Source organism: Ovis canadensis, chromosome 7 (genome assembly GCF_042477335.2).
Source record: "Ovis canadensis isolate MfBH-ARS-UI-01 breed Bighorn chromosome 7, ARS-UI_OviCan_v2, whole genome shotgun sequence".
NCBI lineage: Eukaryota > Metazoa > Chordata > Mammalia > Artiodactyla > Bovidae > Ovis > Ovis canadensis.
In genome coordinates, this window is record NC_091251.1 from 91,265,789 (window position 1) to 91,284,426 (window position 18,638).

Sequence of the window (18,638 nt, forward strand, 5' to 3'; positions counted from 1 at the left end):
GGATAAATTTTCCTTTACGTGTGTTTGTATGTAGAAGACAACCTACAAGGGGAAAAGGGCCACTGGCACCAGAGAAGGGGTTGACTGCTTGCTTAACAAGTTTCCATTTCGTCCGTAAACTAGGTCATCCATTCATTAAAAAAAAAAAATTTCTTGGAGCATCCCACATTACTGGTTCTGGGGAATATGGCCATAAACAAAGATAAGAAGCAGACTCTAGAGCTCCTGGGTAGGGGAATGGCAGATATATGTTTAAGGACATGTGCTGTGTGCCAGAAGCAAGAGCAAGTTAAGAAGCTAGCCAACACCTTAGAAGTCAACACCTTATGGAAAGAGTAATATGGACCTGAAATAGAGCAGAGGCTTTAAGAACTGAAAACAGTGGGCAGGCACTAACACAGAGCAAAGCTGGTTATAGCAGAGGGATTAAGAAATAGAAGAGGCATATGGGACTCTGGGATTTTAGCCAGGATCATTACAAGAGTGATGGTGACATTAATAAAGAACTTAAGGAAGGAATATAGTTTCAGGGGAAAAACAAGTTTTTATTATGGGTTTAATAGATGCAACATTTGCCTGAGCACTGGATAGGTTCATATAAAAAGTGAAGATGGGTGAGTGGGAGAGAAGAGAGAGAAAGCAGAGCATGAATGGCTTTTTTTTTTCAGCCTTTGAAGCTGAACTCTTGGGCTCTATTTTCCCACAACAGTATGAGCAGCCCTTAAAGGCAATGTGGCAGAGACTGCCCGGCTGTTCAGAAGACAGAGCTGCACTTAATTTGGTCTCCATAGAAGTAGGATTGGCCCAGGCCCAGAGAACAGATATCTAGGCCCCAAAGCCAGGTGAGTTACTAAGAGCAAGCAAGTCCTTCTTGGCAGCAGGAATTTGCATTTACTGCCCATTTACACAACACGTAAAAGCACCAGCTTATGAGGTTAAGTCTACAGGAATTCCTGGCTTGCCCTAGTTTTATTATTGAGTGGGAAAGAAACACTCTCTTTATTATCCTTGTCAAAGCAAGACATTGTTACCTGTCACAGAACTAATAGTTCCTGACAAAAATTGACAGAAACTATAAAGACACAAGAAAGCGGAGAAGTAGTGAGTGAGCAGACAGCTAAAACAGGCAGTGAAAATGGTGAGACAAGGAGAGCGACAGCCGGGGAAACTTCACTTTTCCTTAATGCTTTGGATGTTCAAGGAGCTCAGTTCTGAAAACCGCCCAGAGGTCACTGCAATAGACCAAGCAAGACATCACAAGACATCACTTTACATATAAATGAATGAAACCTCATCCAAACTTGCGATTATACTTCTATATGTGAAGTTTTCTCTTATCCAGTCGTTGTACTCAGGTTACCTACCTATGGTCCACTCATTTGCACTAAAACCCCCAAAGCAAACCTTCAAATTCCTAAGATGACAGGGCCAGGGAAGTAATGTAAATGAGCGGAACCTCCTGGGTTAAGACGTGAAGGCGTGGTGGAGCCGGTTATGCATCCTAAAGTTTCCAAGAGCAACAAACCCCTGATTCAGCTTCGGCTGTTGCCATATGAGAATAAAGGGCCAATGATTTCAGGTCTTTTGACTTTTTCAAGTGATGCTAGAAATTTGGATTTTTTTCTGTGTAATTTTCTAAACACTATTACATCATGTAGGTCAAATAAAATATCCCTGTGGGTTGAATATGGCCTATGGGCAACTAGTTTACAACTTCTGTTCTTAAACTTTACAAAAGAAAAATTAACAGCATGTTCAGAAAAATGAATAGCATGTTTTTTGTCCAGGGCAAAAAATTAACAGAGCAAAAAATCTGGAAAGTCAGTGTGCAAACTGGGGCTGGGCCATAAGTCAGTGAAAAGTGAGGCAGAAAGTCTAAAGGACTCACTTTAGAGTTGGATAGGTCTATATTAGAAAAACTTGAGAGGAATTTTGACAAAGTTTTATTTCAAGGAAGCACAGATGAAAGAAAACTAGGATACACAGGGTCCCTAATTGATTTAAAAGGGGGAAGGAAATACACACACACACGTTATTTTACCTCTCTGTATGTACCTTGACTTCTTTATCATTAAAAAATAAGAATAACAGAATCAATTTAATAAGGCTGTCATAGGATTAAAAAGGAATTATTCATATAACTGTCATTATCCCCAGCAAATCATGTTTAATATATGTTAGCTATTATTTATTATTATGAGGCACCGAGAGGTAAAGTAACACGCTCAAGATCCCACGGCTATTAAGGTGTACTGCTTGGCTTTGTATCCAGGATATACTTCAGATCCTACTCTCAAAACCATCAAGCTCTTCGGCCTCCGTTTAAAATCTGTACAATAAGTAAGTCAGGTCAGATGACAACTGAAGTCCCTTCTAAAGCTGACACTTTATTCTGAAAGCCAGGCCTCTCACCAGCTTATTTCAGGGCAACGGTGGGACAAGCACGAACCTGTCCACACTCCTATGGGCTGCCTGCTGAAGTGGAGCGACACAGCTCAGGCTTGGGCAGGGCAAGAAAACCACTCTAGCATGGAACTAACCCTACGGTAAGGTAGGAAGCAAAAGGTATTCAATGTGAGCCCCCTTTGTTGTTCCACGAAGATATATTTGTTTCTAGGAAGCCAGTGAGCCACTCAATCAGGCCCAGAACGCACAGACGTGCCCAAGCTACAAGCTGGAAGTTACTGAGAAGTCGGCTAAGGAACCACAATAGGCTCTAAATCAAGAATCTTTAGAACACTGAGCAACTCATCCCCTTGGGATTCAAGGGTCTCTGTGAGAACCTGGTAAAAGCTCTCCTCGTTCCTAGAAAAAAAATGCCACACGTGCCCACTCAGACACACAAGCACACATCATTTTACCTGCGATTATAAGGTGCTCACAAATTCTCGAAAATCTCTCCCTAGACATTAAAGTACCCCTGAAACAGATCATCTTTCCTGTTCTAGGCTTGTCCTCCCAGGTGATTCAGAAGTGTCCCAAGATTCGGGGGCTGGGGTTTCCAGGCAGCTGTGTTAGGAGACAAATCACCCACTGCAACGCAGCATAATTAATCCCATATGGAAAAGACAAAGGGCTGTCTCTTTTTCCCCACACCAACTTGTACTGAGAAAGTTCAAACAGAAACTATCTGCACTTTAATCTCCAAACACTACAGGATGCGGAGAACAGGACCCCAAGAATATTTCATAGCTTTTTTCTGCCTCGTATCCAAAAAATTACATAGAACCTTAGAAAAGATGAAATAAACAGGTAAAAACATCCCAGTCTCCACAGCACTGTGCTCTTCCTTTTACTCCAAAAAAGCAATCAGTCAAGAATGCCAATTAGCTTTACTAGATGACTTTTCTCCCATATGGGCTTTGAAAACTATAGGTTACCAAAGAAACCACATAACCTTATGCATAAATGAAGTAATCAAAACAAGAACATAATATTTTCCCCCATAAGACTTGTAACAGTTTACATGTTAATGAAGGACTACGTGTTAATGAGATATATGTGATCTTTGCAGTTGAGAGGTTTGTAAATCAGTGTAGCCTTTCTTGGTGGTGGGAAAATTTGACAATTTTTATTTAAAAAAGATGTAAAAACATCCATTCTTTGTTTGATGCAGCAATTCCCTAGATATTTTGCAAAGGTAGGCCAAATATGTGTGACCAGGGTCAGTGAAACATAGTTTATAACGGCCCAACAGGAAACAAGACGTCTGGTTGCTGGGTCCATCACATGAATGGAAAACCAAGTAGCCATCAACAGAATATGCTAGATCTGTTAAGTGCTGATATGAAAAAAGCTGCAAGACATATTATTAATTGAAAAAAGACGCTGAAAACAAGGTATTATTATGTGGTTCTTTTAGTTTAAATTCTTCTAAGGATATGTATTCTTTATGCTAGTTATACGCATTAAATTTTGTTCTTGACAGATACCTAAGGAACTGTTCACTGTAGTTACTTTTGGAGAAAGTGACTAGAGATCAGCAAAGAGAAGAACTGACACAAAACATTTAAAAAACATACAAGCAACAGAGATCAGCTTGAGATAGGACCTTCTTTTTATCTTTTTCTTTACATTTTTCTGGATACAGACCCTAAATTTAGTAAGTGTTACTATAAAAATATAGCAGAAATCTCACTTAGAATTTTTTAAAGAGAAAGAAGCCATGTTTAGTGAAGGGATAAATACAAAGGGGAGGAGGGCCCAAATACAAGGCACAGTACGAAGCTGGTGGAGGAAAATCAGGAGAAACATTAACATTCAACCGCCCTCTTCTCTCAAGACACTGCTGACATCATGAGCTACTCAAGCTTTCCACTGGGGATGAATAGCTCAGGCCTCACTCCAGTTGCCAGCTATTCATTCTCAGTACAGGAGATAGCAGGCTGGGAGAAAGCTGGCATCGTTAGTCCAAATTCTGCCTTTTGTGATATGGACAAGGCAGAACAGTTGCTCCCAAAGAGCGCAAAGTGGAGAGAATGCTAAAGCTAAACACAGGAGACTGTCTTGCTGGCAGAGGACAAGCCTCCCTAAGCACACAGTGCAAAGGCACCACAGGGGCCCTGCCGCTACACGCACTCCTGTCACATGGAAAAGGGAGAGCCAGGTGCACATGCAACAGCGAGTATGTGGAGCATGTGTCTGCTGCCCTATGGAGCCTCCGGGATCCCCGCTCAACACCAGGAATGCCCTTCTGGGATCCCATAGTTCCAGCCTCATCAGACTGCCCCATGGAGAGAATTAGCTAGGACTGAAAAATCACCAAGGAAGAGAATCCTCTGTACTTAATTGCTCCTTTCATCTGAGGCCCATGAAATAAACCATAATCTTGTTTACTCTGCATGATACTCTTCTGCAATGGTGCCTTAAAGTGGGAGGTTACTGCCATATGGAATTTTCAGAAGAGCAAGCAATGCATGTAAATCTTTCATAAAGCAAGGTTTGGCTTTATATGCCATAAAAGGTCATAGGTGCCATAAAAGGTCATCTCTCCCCCATGGGAGTTAAGGAACATGAAAGAGGTTCCTACTTGCCCCATCCACGTATTTCTCTTAATGATGTCTGAAACTCCCCCATAAGTGATCAGCTCAGAATTGTCCTAAGAGTACTCTTTAATAGCGCAAACACAAGGGGAACACATCCCTAACACTGCAGTGGTAGCTGTTAACCTTTACTGTTGTAGTCACTGGTCCTTTTGAGAAATGGGAAGAAAAAAACTTCCTCCTCACAAAAACACACTCAGGTGAATATACAATATAAATTCCATGCAATTCGGGGGTTCACAGTTCTCCTGAAGTTCATATCCCCTTCAGTCTGGGGTTAAGAATCCCCAGTTCAGTAGTAAAAATCACCATAATTCCCCTTCCATGCATCTGGGGAACCATGGACCTAAAGATGGAAGGTAGTGCTAAAGCAAGGCTTTCCCATTGCAAAGTTTGCCTAGAATTGATCCTGTCTAGAGCCCAGATTACAATTTATGACTTCTCCTTAGCAAGGAGTATGGATATTTCACTCTGTCTCCCCGTTGGGAATAGAGTTCTCCTGGCTTCAGAGAAACCAGGATACATTAGGAGATGTCCAACTGAGATCAACTGCCAACCAGGTTCCCACAACACATGCTGGCTGATTATATTTCTTGAAAGTTCAGGCAGGGAAAAGTTCAGGCATTTTATAATGCACACCTTCTGAATAAAAGGAGCTCACCTCTGAGGTTTTCGAATATCCCAGAGTCCCACTCCTTCCTTTGAATTGGCTGTGGCCAATAACCTGGGCTCCACAGGGTTAAACATGACACTGTGAAAGGCTGATGGATAGTTGGCCAGGCAGAAGGGCTCTGTGAAGAGAAAAATTCTGATCAGTCCACTTCAGGCACTTCTGGGTCAATGGCAGGTAGACAAGGAGGAGAGTGAAGGCAAGGAGGAGCACAGCCTTTAACAACTACCCCACTAGCATGCTTATGCACAAAGTCCCCACGAGTCCTGGCACACACCCTCTGTACACAGAAAGTCTGAACACAGCAACTTAAACACATATGCACAAAGTTTAAGCTATAATACTGAGAAATACACACAGCACCTATTTAGATCCTGTAACAAAACAGAAATGGTCATTGTAACCAGGAAGGTAAGCTGTTTCACAGTAAGTAAAACTGAATTCCTCATGAGCTAAAAAAAATTCACACTCAATTACTGGTAGGATTATTATACCTTAATCCAAATTTACCAGCTTTAGAAATTAAGTTTTATAACTATACAGACTTAAAATAACAGTGCAGTTTTTCCTTCTGGCAATATTGCTCCCTAAATTGAAAAGAAAATGGCTCCAGTCTAGAATTTTAAGATTTCATTTCAACTGGAATACTTAAAAAAAAAAAAAAAAGACATCTAATACTTGAACTTCTCTTGTATCCAGCCAGCTCCTATGTACATCAACTTCCCCTAGAAACCCTACAGCCTCCTGCATATACTAGCTGGCTCCAGGTGAGGAAGGAACCACTCTGCTGCCTGGGAGGACTCAATCCTGTGGAAGTTGTTTAGAAGCAGTAGGTGGAAAGCACTCCTCAGTCTATGATTCTGTACAGAATACGTCACAGGCCTCTGTTGCGGGAGCGGGCACAGGGAGCACTCAATCATCTCAGCCAGGAGGCAGTTCAGACAAAGGAGAATTTCATCTAGGAAGCAAACCATTACATTCAACCACAGATGCTGCTTTGGCTACCTTATCTTCCTGACCCTGAGAATAAGCTTCTCCTATAGCCTGGACCTCAGTAATGAGCACAGACCAACATATTAAATGCTCTGCATATAGAATAAAGACTCAGAGCCTGTCAGACAAGGCAGGCAGGGTAGTAACTTGGGCACAGAGATATGGCGCTGACAAAGCTGCACCAAGAGTGGGGCTGTGGGTGGCACTGAGGGTATGCAGGAGAGAAGAGCCTTTGAAGACAGAGGGACGGAAATCTCTCTGCAGGAAATGAGCTGAAAAAGAGAATTTCCTGAAGAACTTCAGTGAAAGTCAACAAGACAAATTCTTCACTTTACATTTCAGAGATGCAAAGAAAACATTCAGAAGAGGAACTCACCCAGACAATCCCCCTTAAACAGAGTGTATCTGCTATCATTTTAAGTTTCTATACACAGTCAAGGTGGTATAGATCCTCAACCGCAGTTGAGGGTCTGTGGTTCTTCCAGCAAAATAACAACCCTGGAACTAGGATACAACAAATTGCACAACACCCCCATTCTCTTAAATAACCAAGAATATGTGCATTTCAGCACCATGCACACAGCTGGCCCTTGTGGCTCCCCCCACAAATGAGGCACCACACATTCTACTCCTTGGGGCTACCTCACAACAAGACACTGTGGTGTTTACACTACTGCAAAGGTCTGTGGATCACAAGTGACTGGAAGAGGACTGGCAAAGGTGCCTCACTGCTGACTACTGGGGGGTAGGATGGGACCTCCAGAGACACACATTCATGTCCCCATGTGAGCTTCCTCTCCCTTCACAGCACTTCCGCCCAGGTTACTCAAGTCATAAACTGGATCTGTGATGAAGCTGACGTCAAACTCTGCAGCACAGTCCAGCTACTTTGTGCACAGGGGCCCTACCTCCATGGGGAGATTCCCGGATGTCCCAGATGAGAACCCGGCCATCATCGGAGGAGCTGGCAAAAATGTTGTCATTCACAGGGCTCACTGACAAGCCATACACCGCATCTTCATGAGCGAACACATCTAAGGTCTCACTGCTGAGAGACAGAGAGCAGAGAGAGGCACACAGGCACATACATACACACACAAATAGCGCAGAGTCCCAGCCCTCTAGTTCCTAGAATGAAGCTCTTTTCATTTCCAGGAGAAAGTCAACCCAGCTAAACCCAAAGGATATTACCTTTACTAAAAAGTAAAAAGTAGGTATTCAACTTTCAGGTTAAAGGAAAAAGGTATTATTAAAGAGACAAGACCTCACAACAAGTTTGTTTGTTGCCCTAACTGAGCGTGTTTGAAAGTGACTCAAGGGAATTCCCTGGCAGCCCAGTGGTCAGGACTTGGTGCTTTCACTGCCAGGGCCCAGGTTCAATCCCTGGTTGTGGAACAAAGATCCCCACTGTACTCCTCCCTACCACGTGCCCGCCAAAAAAGTGACTCAACACATGAGTTTCACGTTTCGACTTACTACAGAACGCATCTGCTTGTGCACAGACTTGGGGAGTGGTGCTGATTTCCAAAAAGTGAGGGAGAACAATAAAGCAGCCCTGATGCCAGCAAGGGAAGAAGAGGAATTCCCGATGCCTGGCATGTGAGAAAATGCGTGGCCCCAAGCCAGGCTGCCTCAGTTCAGATCCTAACATCACGTGACCCTAAGTCACCTAACATCTCCATGCCTCAGTTTCCTAATTGAGATCATAATAGTACTGCCTCATAAAATTACTGTGAGGGTTACGTGTTTCCTTCCCTTCTAACCTTGCCCTTTAAAATTTCACCAGAAAACTATAATTTTATATCAACTTTGTAAATCTTTTTATAAATCAAAATTTAATTTGAAAACTATTACCGAAATCTTTTTTTCAGCCAAACAGTTGATTTTATGCTATTTACCTCAAAAACAGAAGAACTATTTTGGTCTAAAGAGGTATCTGCCTTTCTTCATATGAAAAACAGAGTTAATCACTTTCACATATCAACAATCTACTTACCTTTCAACATCATGGAGGATAACTTGCTCATCATTTCCTGTAAGGGAAAAAGCAGACATTTGACAATTCCTGAAAAGTGGTCCCATTCATATTACAATTCAGTATGTTAAAGATTTCAGGGAAAACAAATGAACAAAGTCAGCGTTAATAAAAATTAAGACTGCTAATTAGGAAAAAGGTTTATAAAAATCATTAAGAAGGATAGGATATACTTATAGAGAATTTTTAAAAGCATAATAGCAACTAGAAATAACAAAATAACAATCTCCAAAATGCATTATCCAATGATTAAAAAAAACAAAAACAAAACAATGGCTCTTCAGGAAAAGAATAAGTGATCATTGGCAAATCAATCAACTACTCCAAGCTAGTGTTTTCTCGTTTGTTCTTTTTTTTTTTAAAACAAAACATTCATTATCCGTGAGACCTGGAATAATATGTTACTTTTCTATGTCTGGGCAAAACAGGAATAATTGTGTCTACTTCCTAGTAACTGTGAAGATAAAAGTGTAAAAGCATTCAGACTAGAACTAGGCCCCCCAACAAATGTTTGCTGCTATTCACATCCTCATCATCTTTTATAGCATTACAATTTAATGATGATGATACTAAATGATGGGAAGGTTTTTATCCACAACTTTTTTCGCTTGCATTCTCTTTATTCCATCAAGGCATCTATAAATACTATACACTCATGATGTGTATAGTCCTGCCTTCACTTGGTTTATACAGCTAACAAATAAAAACTCCAAAATGAAGACAGTAATAAAATTTCCCACTCTATGCTAAAAGTATAAGCAGTAGAGATGTGGCTAGGTCATCTTAAAGTCCTCCCTGTAACTATTGTGGGTTCATATGAAGTAAATCAAACCCGTGTCAATGCCTTATAGGTAACAGGCACAGTGTGAAGTGCTGAAGCTTGAGAGAAATAAGTGAGAATTCAGTCTACCTGCACGAACAATTAACAGCGACAAGACGGGTTATCTTGTAGTGATATGCTCTACCATGGGGACACAAATAAAGGGGCAATTGTGTCCTTTATGAGCAGGGTGAAAGTACATGGGGAATATGTTTTTATGGGAAAGGAGACACTTGAACAGAAACTCAGAATTCTAACCGATGGGAAGCTTAGGGTAATTGGTGGGGTTGGACAATAATCATGGCCTGTGGAAAAACAGTAATGGCACTTAAGATGGCAAGTGGCTTAGCAACCTAGAGCACAATATGCAGGGGAGGAAAAGGAGGCCAGGCAGGGAGACTGGGTAAGGTCAAAGGTTCACAGGATTGATTTAACTTTTCAAAGAAAACTTGTATAAGCAATGAGTAAGGAGATACTGGTAGCAGAAATCACAGAAGGACACTACAGTAGTCTAGGCCAAAACTGAGGACCTGAATCAGAGCAGTAGGTACAGCAAAAGGACAGAAACTAAAGGATGAGTATGAGGCTTCCAAAATATTAGTAACTGGTGACTTACGAGATGTAAAAATGACAGAAAGACACGTTTGGCGCGGATTTTGAGATTTCTATAAGACTGGACCATATAACATTGTCATTGCTGTAGGCTGAAAATGCTTCAATGTCAGCAGGTCCTTAAAAGGTAAACCTAACTATTTAGATAATTACTTGAATGGTGCTAATAACTGAGGAAGGGAATCCATGAAACAAGAGGAAATCCTTGTGCAGGTGAGAAGGACTGAAACCTCAGCTTTAGATCTGCTGCATTTAGACCACTTCTGGAACACAAGGCAGATGTCCAGTGGGGACGCCTGCAGTGCAGCAGAGAGAGTGTTATTCGCTTAGTCATTTCTGACTCCCTGTGATCCCAGGGACTGTAGCCCACCAGGTTCCTGTCCATGGAATTCTCCAGGCAAGAATACTGGAGTGGGTTGCCAGTCCCTTCTCCAGGAGATCTTCCCAACCCAGGGACTGAACCCAGGTCTCTTACATTGCAGGAAGATTCTTTACTGTCTGAGCTACCATGGAAGCAGAAGAGAGGTCAGACCTAGAAATGTAGTGGTCAGACAGGAGTGTGAGTGATGGATGCCATCAAGAGGCTGGCTTGACAGCAAGCCATTCCAGTTATACCCCAACAGAACATGTTTTCAAACCGGAGCCACTAATGGGTCATAATACCAATTGGAATCACAACCTTTAAAATCTTTAAAAACAGAATAGAAAAAAAAAAAAAATCAGAGTGAGTCACACATAGTACAGTTAAGTACTCTTTCTAATATGTATCTGTGTACCAGACTGCAATGTGAAGTTTTCTACCAAAAAAAATAGAAAGAAACAAGAGCAAAGGAGAGAAAGGACAGACAGACATTAGTCTGATATGTGTATCTAAACTGCTACCATACAGAGAAGACAAGCTATGGGAAACCAATATTTCCACAATTCAATGGGCTAAAGGAAAGAAAATTTGGAGTAATTTTAGCATTACTTTATCTGAAATCCCAGCCACAGTCAATTTCCCAAGGGGAAATCTCCCTTCTGCTCACCTCCAGAGAATACTTTGGTGTTCCCACTGTTGAAAGCCAGGCAAAAAATGTTGGAATGATGTTCTCCTTTCAGCTGTATGGGCTTAACTCTGGAGTGGATAGCTTGTTCTATGTGCCACAGTAGAACCCGGCGATCATCTCCTCCTTGAGAGGGGAGCAAGAATCTAGGGTTAAAACAGCTGGCATTGGGCTGATATTTCATTTTTCTACCCTGAATCCCATACTTTTCAAAACTTCATCTCCCCACCTCCATGAGACTCTGATGAGCCACATAAACCCAGAACTCTATCCCCTTAATCATCAGTGGACATGTGGCTTCTAAGTCTTACATCTTGAACAGACACACAGAAATTCCTGAATTTCCAGAGACCCCGTCATTTACACATTTCTTCATTTGCTACCTAAAATTCTTCCACTAATGTTTCCCCACTTTTTTTCTGGTCTAACAGAACCTGAGTTGCTTTCTACTTCTTGCAATCAAAGAACTCTAAAGAAATTATCCCAGAATTTAAAGCATAATAGTTTCCAAAGCACTCTCCTTGATGAGATCTCATTGACTACGGGACGCCAGACAAAGGATAACTGAGGAACTGCCTGTCACAGCAGCAGGATCAAGACAGAACTTGGCTCTGGTGAAGCTCAGTCCAGCTCTTTCCTCTGCACAACTCTTTATAGTCTGAGTAGAATGAGCAATATTCTACTGTATGCGCCAGCTCCTAGAGAATGAGAAGATACATGTTCTGCTGCTAAGTCACTTCAGTCGTGTCCGACTCTGTGTGACCCCATAGACGGCAGCCCACCAGGCTCCCCCATCCCTGGGATTCTCCAGGCAAGAGTACTGGAGTGAGGTGCCATCGCCTTCTCCAGATACATGTTCTACATATTCTTTACTTTTGCAAATGCATTATTCATGTCTGGAAGGATCAACAATGAACTGTTAAAAGGGTTTACTACTTCCAGGGAGTAGGATTAAAAGAGAGATAGAACACCTGTTAGAAAGTTTTTACTCTTACTTCATAGATTTGGCACAGCTTGACTCTTTATAATAAGCCTATATTATATTCCTAATAAAACTGTAACTTACAACAGGGCAGAAAAATAGTAAGTTCTATACTTTCGCCTCCCCTTCTCCATTCAATATAATAGCTACAAACTGCATCACAATCATACAAAAGCGTACCACTAGACACAACCACTAAATCAGTAAGTCTATAAGAACTAACACAGAAAGATGACCAAAGGTCTTTGTCAGGGGAAAAACATTTAGTGTAAAATAGTATGCATACCAACATCCTTTTGTGTAAAACAAATTTTTAAAAAGCTCCATGATAGCAGGAACCTTGTCAGTTTTGTTCACTGCAGACTTTCTAGCACCTAAGGGAATGCTCCAAAGAGTAGACACTAAATTAACATGCTTATGCTTGCATGTCTATGCTTGTATTTGCATATCTAGGTGGCTGTAAAAGAAGTTGTTTTCAGTGGACACCACTTCTAGGCTAGGGCTGCTGGGAGACTTTTCATTGTGATAAAATATATATAACAGAAAATGCAGCATTTTAATCATTTATGAGTGTACAGTTCAGTGGCACTAAGTATATTTGCAGTGTTGTGCAAACATCACCATTATCCATCTCCAGAACTTTTACATCATCTCAAACTTGTAGTTTGAGTACTGTACCCAATACTTATTCTGTACCCAATAAACGATATCTCTCCCCAGTGCTCAGTAACCATTATTTTACTTTCTGCCTCTATGAATTTGATTACTCTAGGTACTCCTATATAAATGGAATCATATAATATTTGTCCCTTTGTGTCTGGCTTATTCACTTAGCATAACATCTTCAAGGTTCATCCATATGGTAGCACATACCAGAATTTCATTCTCTGTAAGGCTGAGTAATATTTCATTACACACATACCATATTTTTTTAAGTTCATTCATCCATCTATAGATATTTAGGTTGTTTCTACCTTTTGGCTATTGTGCATAGCATTGGTAAGAGCATATGGATGTATAATATTTGTTCAAGCCCCTACTTTCTGTTCTTTGGGTATATACTGTTGGAAAAATCATTATGTTTTAATTTTGCCATAAACATATTTCCTCTTTTAGTTAAAAAAAAGTAGAAAACAGAGTAGTCAAATCAAACTTAATTCTCCCTCCTCTAGAAAGAAGCTGCCTTCATTCCTTGAGTTCCTTTGTTTCTTGGGATTCTTCTTCCTTTCATTGTTGGTCAAAATCAAGTTGTGTCCTCCTCCAAAGTATTTCATTTGTCTACCAGAATGATCCCTTAACTATGACCCACAATGTTCTTTGTTTATGATTTGCCTAATTCAACTAGGCTGGCCTGGGATGGTTATTCAAATTCCATATCTCTTATAAAGTTAAAGTCATGAAAATAAAGTTTGGGGGTTTGTTTGCTTTATTTTAATGAAAAATGGCATATAGAGGTTTTCCTCCCTCTTCATAGATTTGGACAAACCATAGGCACTTGAGTTCTACATAGTCTCTACTCTTTCTGTTTTCCCCCACCACTTGAAGCCATAGGTCAGGGACTTGGCACTGTTTTTGCTACTCTGTATCTTAGAGAAATATTTTTCTGTGCCCACCTCTCTATCAAAAGTGCAAATTAAAAGATAAAGAGGCCCACATGTTTCTTCCACTTACTCATGTTTCTAATCTAATCTTCCTGAGCCTGACTTTCATCAAATACACACCTAGGATCATAATAGCTCTACTCTCACGGGGTTTATAGACTATAAGGTCAACTACAAGAGAGTTAAATAACTTGCCAAGGCAACAACAGTAAATATAGTGGTTGGTTAATTCAAGATTCAAAGGGCTTCCCTGGTGGTTCAGCTGGTAAAGAATCCACTTGAAATGCGGGAGACCTGGGTTCGATCCCTGGGTTTCGAAGATCCCCTGGAGAAGGGAACAGCTACCCACTCCAGTATTCTGGCCTGGAGAATTCCATGGACTGTATAGTTCAAGGGGTCACAAAGAGTCGACACAACTGAGCGACTTTCATTTTCACTTTCACGATTCAAAAGGAAATAGTTAAAAGACTCCATAGTTCCCATTCTCTTAACCACTATTGTAGATTGTTTGCATTACAAAACGAAAAACAAAGCAAATTCAGTTGATGAACAACTGAAAGGATTCTCTGCCTTGGTAGCAAAACTCAAAACACAGTAGGTAAGAATAAAACAAAGGACCACAGGAATAAAAACAGAAATCAACTTAACTGGAGTTAAACAGAGGGAGCAGAGACAGGGACCAAGAAGGGACTGTCTGAAATGCAACACACAAAACTGATCATGGCTTATTTTGAAGAAAACACAAAAATTTCTACAAATCAATTTTGAAAACCACTAGGAAAAGAGGCAAATATGACAACAGATATTACAGAGGATCTCAACCTCTACAGTAATTAGACAAATGTAAATTATAGATCTCTTCTTTCAAAATGGCACAAAGAAACGTACAAGGATGTCCACTGCCTCACTGTTCATAATAGCAAAGAAAAAAAAAGTATATAACATAAATATCCATCAATATATGAACAATAAAACAATTGGGATGAAAATACAAATAAAATCTAAGCTCAGTGGAACCAGTACCCAGCATTTTAAATGAGCTAGATACATGTACCAAAATGAATAAACTTTGAAAACCTAATTTTAAGTAATAAAAACAAGTTTCAGAAGGATATATAAAGGAAAACATTAAGTATTTAAATGTGCAAAACATCACCATATTATTTAAGAATAAACACAAACAGTAAAAGGGGACCTCAAATGTATGTGTAAAATTTTGTTTCTTTTTTAAAAAACTAAGATTAGAAGCAAATTTAACAAACTACCAACACACTGTCAAATTCGATATATCTCTTCCTATTTAAATATTGCATGACACTGTTATATCTTTTAGGTATAGTAATGGTATTGTGGTCATGTTAAAAAAGAAAAAAAACTTCTTATCAGTTAAGGATGCATTCTCTAATGGGGTTAAGTGGTGAATGTCTGGAAGTCCCTTTAAAATATTCCAGAAAAAAATGGAGGTGAATAGGTGATAAAATACTAATTGTTATAGATGGGTATACTACATTTTTGTATATGCTTGCACATTACCAAAAATTTTAAAAAATATATTTTAAAGATTTTTTTAAATGTGGACCATTTTTAAAGCCTTTACTGAATTTGTTACAATACTGTATCCTTTTTTATGCTTTGGCTTTTTGGTCAGGGGGCATGTGGGATCTTAGCTCCCCAATCAGGGATCAAACTTCATCTCCTGTATTGAAAGGTGAAGACTTAATCACTGGACCACCAGGGACGTCCCTATATATTTATATATATATATTAATGTTCATGATAGAAAAAGAAAACTCTCCAGGATGTGCTGGGATATCCACAGAAAAGAAATATAACTGAGGGAACCTCTGTGTTTTTCATTAAGATATCAACAGGCAGCACGACCTCTCTCTGCCAGCAGCACGAACTCTCTTGAACTGCTGCTGCTGCTAAGTCGCTTCAGTCGTGTCCAACTCTGTGCTACCCCGGAGACAGCAGCCCACCAGGCTCCCTGTCCCTGGGATTCTCCAGGCAAGAACACTGGAGTGGGTTGCCAGTTCCTTCTCCAATGCATGAAAGTGAAAAGTCAAAGTGAAGTCGCTCAGTCGTGTCTGACTCTTCGTGACCCCATGGACTGTAGCCTACCAGGCTCCTCCATCCATGGGATCTTCCAGGCAAGAATACTGGAGTGGAGTGCCATTGCTCTTGAACTGCAGTAGCATTAAAAAAAGAACAAAGTTCAATAAAAAAGGAAACAGAATATCTACACCTATGCACTCAAAGTCATTACCATTCTCAACCAAAGAATCTTCTCCTATCACCCAGATTATCTTTAATCTTCATTTTGGATTTAATTTTACAAAATAAATAAATATTTGGTGATTTAACATGAATGGTTATTTGTAGAGTGCCTTGGGATAATTTAAAATGATGTGTTCTTAGTACCTAAAATGATAATGGCAGCCCAAGTCCACAGGAGATTGGAATCACTGAGGCAGAGACTATCGCTCTGACAGGGCCTGCTTCCTCTGCTTGCCCTCAAGGTCAGTGTCAGAAGACGCGGTGAACATTCTCCCCCACCCTGCCCCACTTCCTTAGGCAAGGTATTAAGAGCCCTGTACAAAGATACCACTTTTCAACCATGTGTTGGCAAAAAACACAAAGGATACAAACTGAGGCATTATCTGAAACTGTTGGGCTGCTTTTTAGCCAGTAGAGGGAGCAGAACAGCTGTGCCCAAATTTCTGACCCCAAAAAGCTAAGCAGAGCTGATGAAGCAAGGATAAATCAGTTTAGAACGTGAAAAAAGCTCTAGTTTCTACAGTTCTGTCTCTGTGAGTCATCTGGTCAGTTCAAAAAGGGCAGAGATTGACTGTACCACTTACTACCTATGTACCTTTAGACAGGTTACGTAACCTCTCTAAATTATATCCTCTCATCTGCAAAACTGAGAAAATAATTACTTATTGTCTATAGTGTTACTGGACTTCCCTGGTGGTTCAGATTATGAAGAATCTGCCTGCAATGTGCTTGATCCCTGGGTCGGAAAGATCCTCTGGAGAAGGGAATGGCAACCCATTCCAGTATTCTTGCCTGGCAAATACCATGGATAGAGGAGCCTGGTGGGCTACACAGTCCATGGGATAGCCAAGAGTTGGACATGACTAAGGGACAAACACACGTTAGGATTAATGATAGATCTGTGTGAAGGGCTTGACCCACTGCCTGATAAATAACACAGGAAGAGAAATGTTAGCTAATTATTATGCTATCTGAACTAAAATAATAGCTAACATCAGTTAAACTTACTCTGGGTGAGGGACTATCCTAAGGGTTTTCATGTAGTGGATCTTCTAATCCTCTTAATAACCCTATGAATCAGGTTATTATCCAGATGAAACTACAGAAAAACTAAGCAACCTGAAGGTACACAGCAACCAAAAATGTGAGCTGGGATCTCAATCCAGCTAATCTGTCTCCAGAGATGGAGCTCCTTACCACCATACAATCCAGCCTCTCAAGTACACAGAGGCTAGTCACCAAAGCAAATGAGTGAAACTTGCCAGATTAAACAGCAGAGGAGAGATTACACAACTTTGTTTAAAAGAAAGCCACTACTAGGCCAGAGGAGTACAGGTTTAAGTTGGCCATATCTCCCAATGTTTTAAGAGAAGACAGCACCTTGATTATCGCAGGCTAAGTGCAGGCTTCAGTGCAGGCTGCATGCCATTAGCCCATGGAGAGGTTAAAACTGGGTGATTTGTCCAAGGTCACAAAACTGGGGTCGAATGGCAGTTCCTAAATTAGGGAACTCTTTCAACAATGCAAAAGAAGACTCTACACATGAACATCACCAGATAGTCAATACCGAAATCAGACTGATTATATTCTTTGCAGCCAAAGATGGAGAAGCTCTACACAATCAGCAAAAACAAGAGAGGGAGCTGACTGTGGCTCAGATCATGAACTCCTTAGTGCCAAATTCAGACTTAAATTGAAGAAAGTAGGGAAAACCACTAGACCATTCATGTATGACCTAAATCAAATCCCTTAAGATTATACAGTAGAAGTGACAAATAGATTCAAGGGATTATATCTGATAGACAGAGTGCCTGAAGAACTACGGACGGAGGTTTGTGACACTGTACAGGAGACAGGGATCAAGACCATCCCCAAGAAAAAGAAATGCAAAAAGGCAAACTGGTTGTCTGAGGAGGCCTTACAAATAGCTGTGAAAAGAAGACAAGCGAAAAGCAAAGAAGAAAAGGAAAGATATACTCATTTGAATGTAGAGTTCCAAAGAATAGCAACGAGAGGTAAGAAAGTCTTCTTCAGTGATCAGTGCAAAGAAATAGAGGAAAACAATAGAATGGGAAAGACTAGATACAAAGGGAACATTTCATGCGAAGATGGGCACAATAAAGGACAGAAATGGTATGGATCTAACAGAAGCAGAAGATATTAAGAAGAGGTGGCAAGAATACACAAAAGATCTTCACGACCCAGATGATCATGATGGTATGATCACTCATCTAGAGCCAGACATCCTGGAATTCTAAGTCAAGCAGGCCTTAGGAAGCATCACTACAAACAAAGCTAGTGGAGGTGATGGAATTTCAGTTGAGCTATTTCAAATCCTAAAAGATGATGCTGTGAAAGTGCTGATACACCAGCAAATTTGGAAAACTCAGCAATGGCCACAGAACTGGAAAAGGTCAGTTTTCATTCCAATCCCAAAGAAAGGCAATGCCAAAGAATGCTCAGACTACAGTACAATTGCACTCATCTCACACACTACTAAAGTAATGCTCAAAATTCTTTAAGCCGGTTCACATACTGTGAATTTCCAGATTTTCATGCT

The 18,638-nt window shown here is 40.5% G+C and overlaps 1 protein-coding gene across 1 annotated transcript in view; it reads right to left on the reverse strand.

The window, feature by feature from the left end:
• The window catches only part of DCAF5 (DDB1 and CUL4 associated factor 5), a 94,340-nt gene that overhangs the window by 58,409 nt on the left and 17,293 nt on the right, over positions 1-18,638 (reverse strand). The window contains exons 2-5 of the mRNA XM_069595129.1: positions 11,201-11,344; positions 8,702-8,738; positions 7,614-7,753; positions 5,704-5,833 (exon numbers count right to left, since the gene is read on the reverse strand). Of these exons, the coding sequence (XP_069451230.1) occupies positions 5,704-5,833; positions 7,614-7,753; positions 8,702-8,738; positions 11,201-11,344 (451 nt within the window). The remainder of the gene's footprint in view (positions 1-5,703; positions 5,834-7,613; positions 7,754-8,701; positions 8,739-11,200; positions 11,345-18,638) is intronic.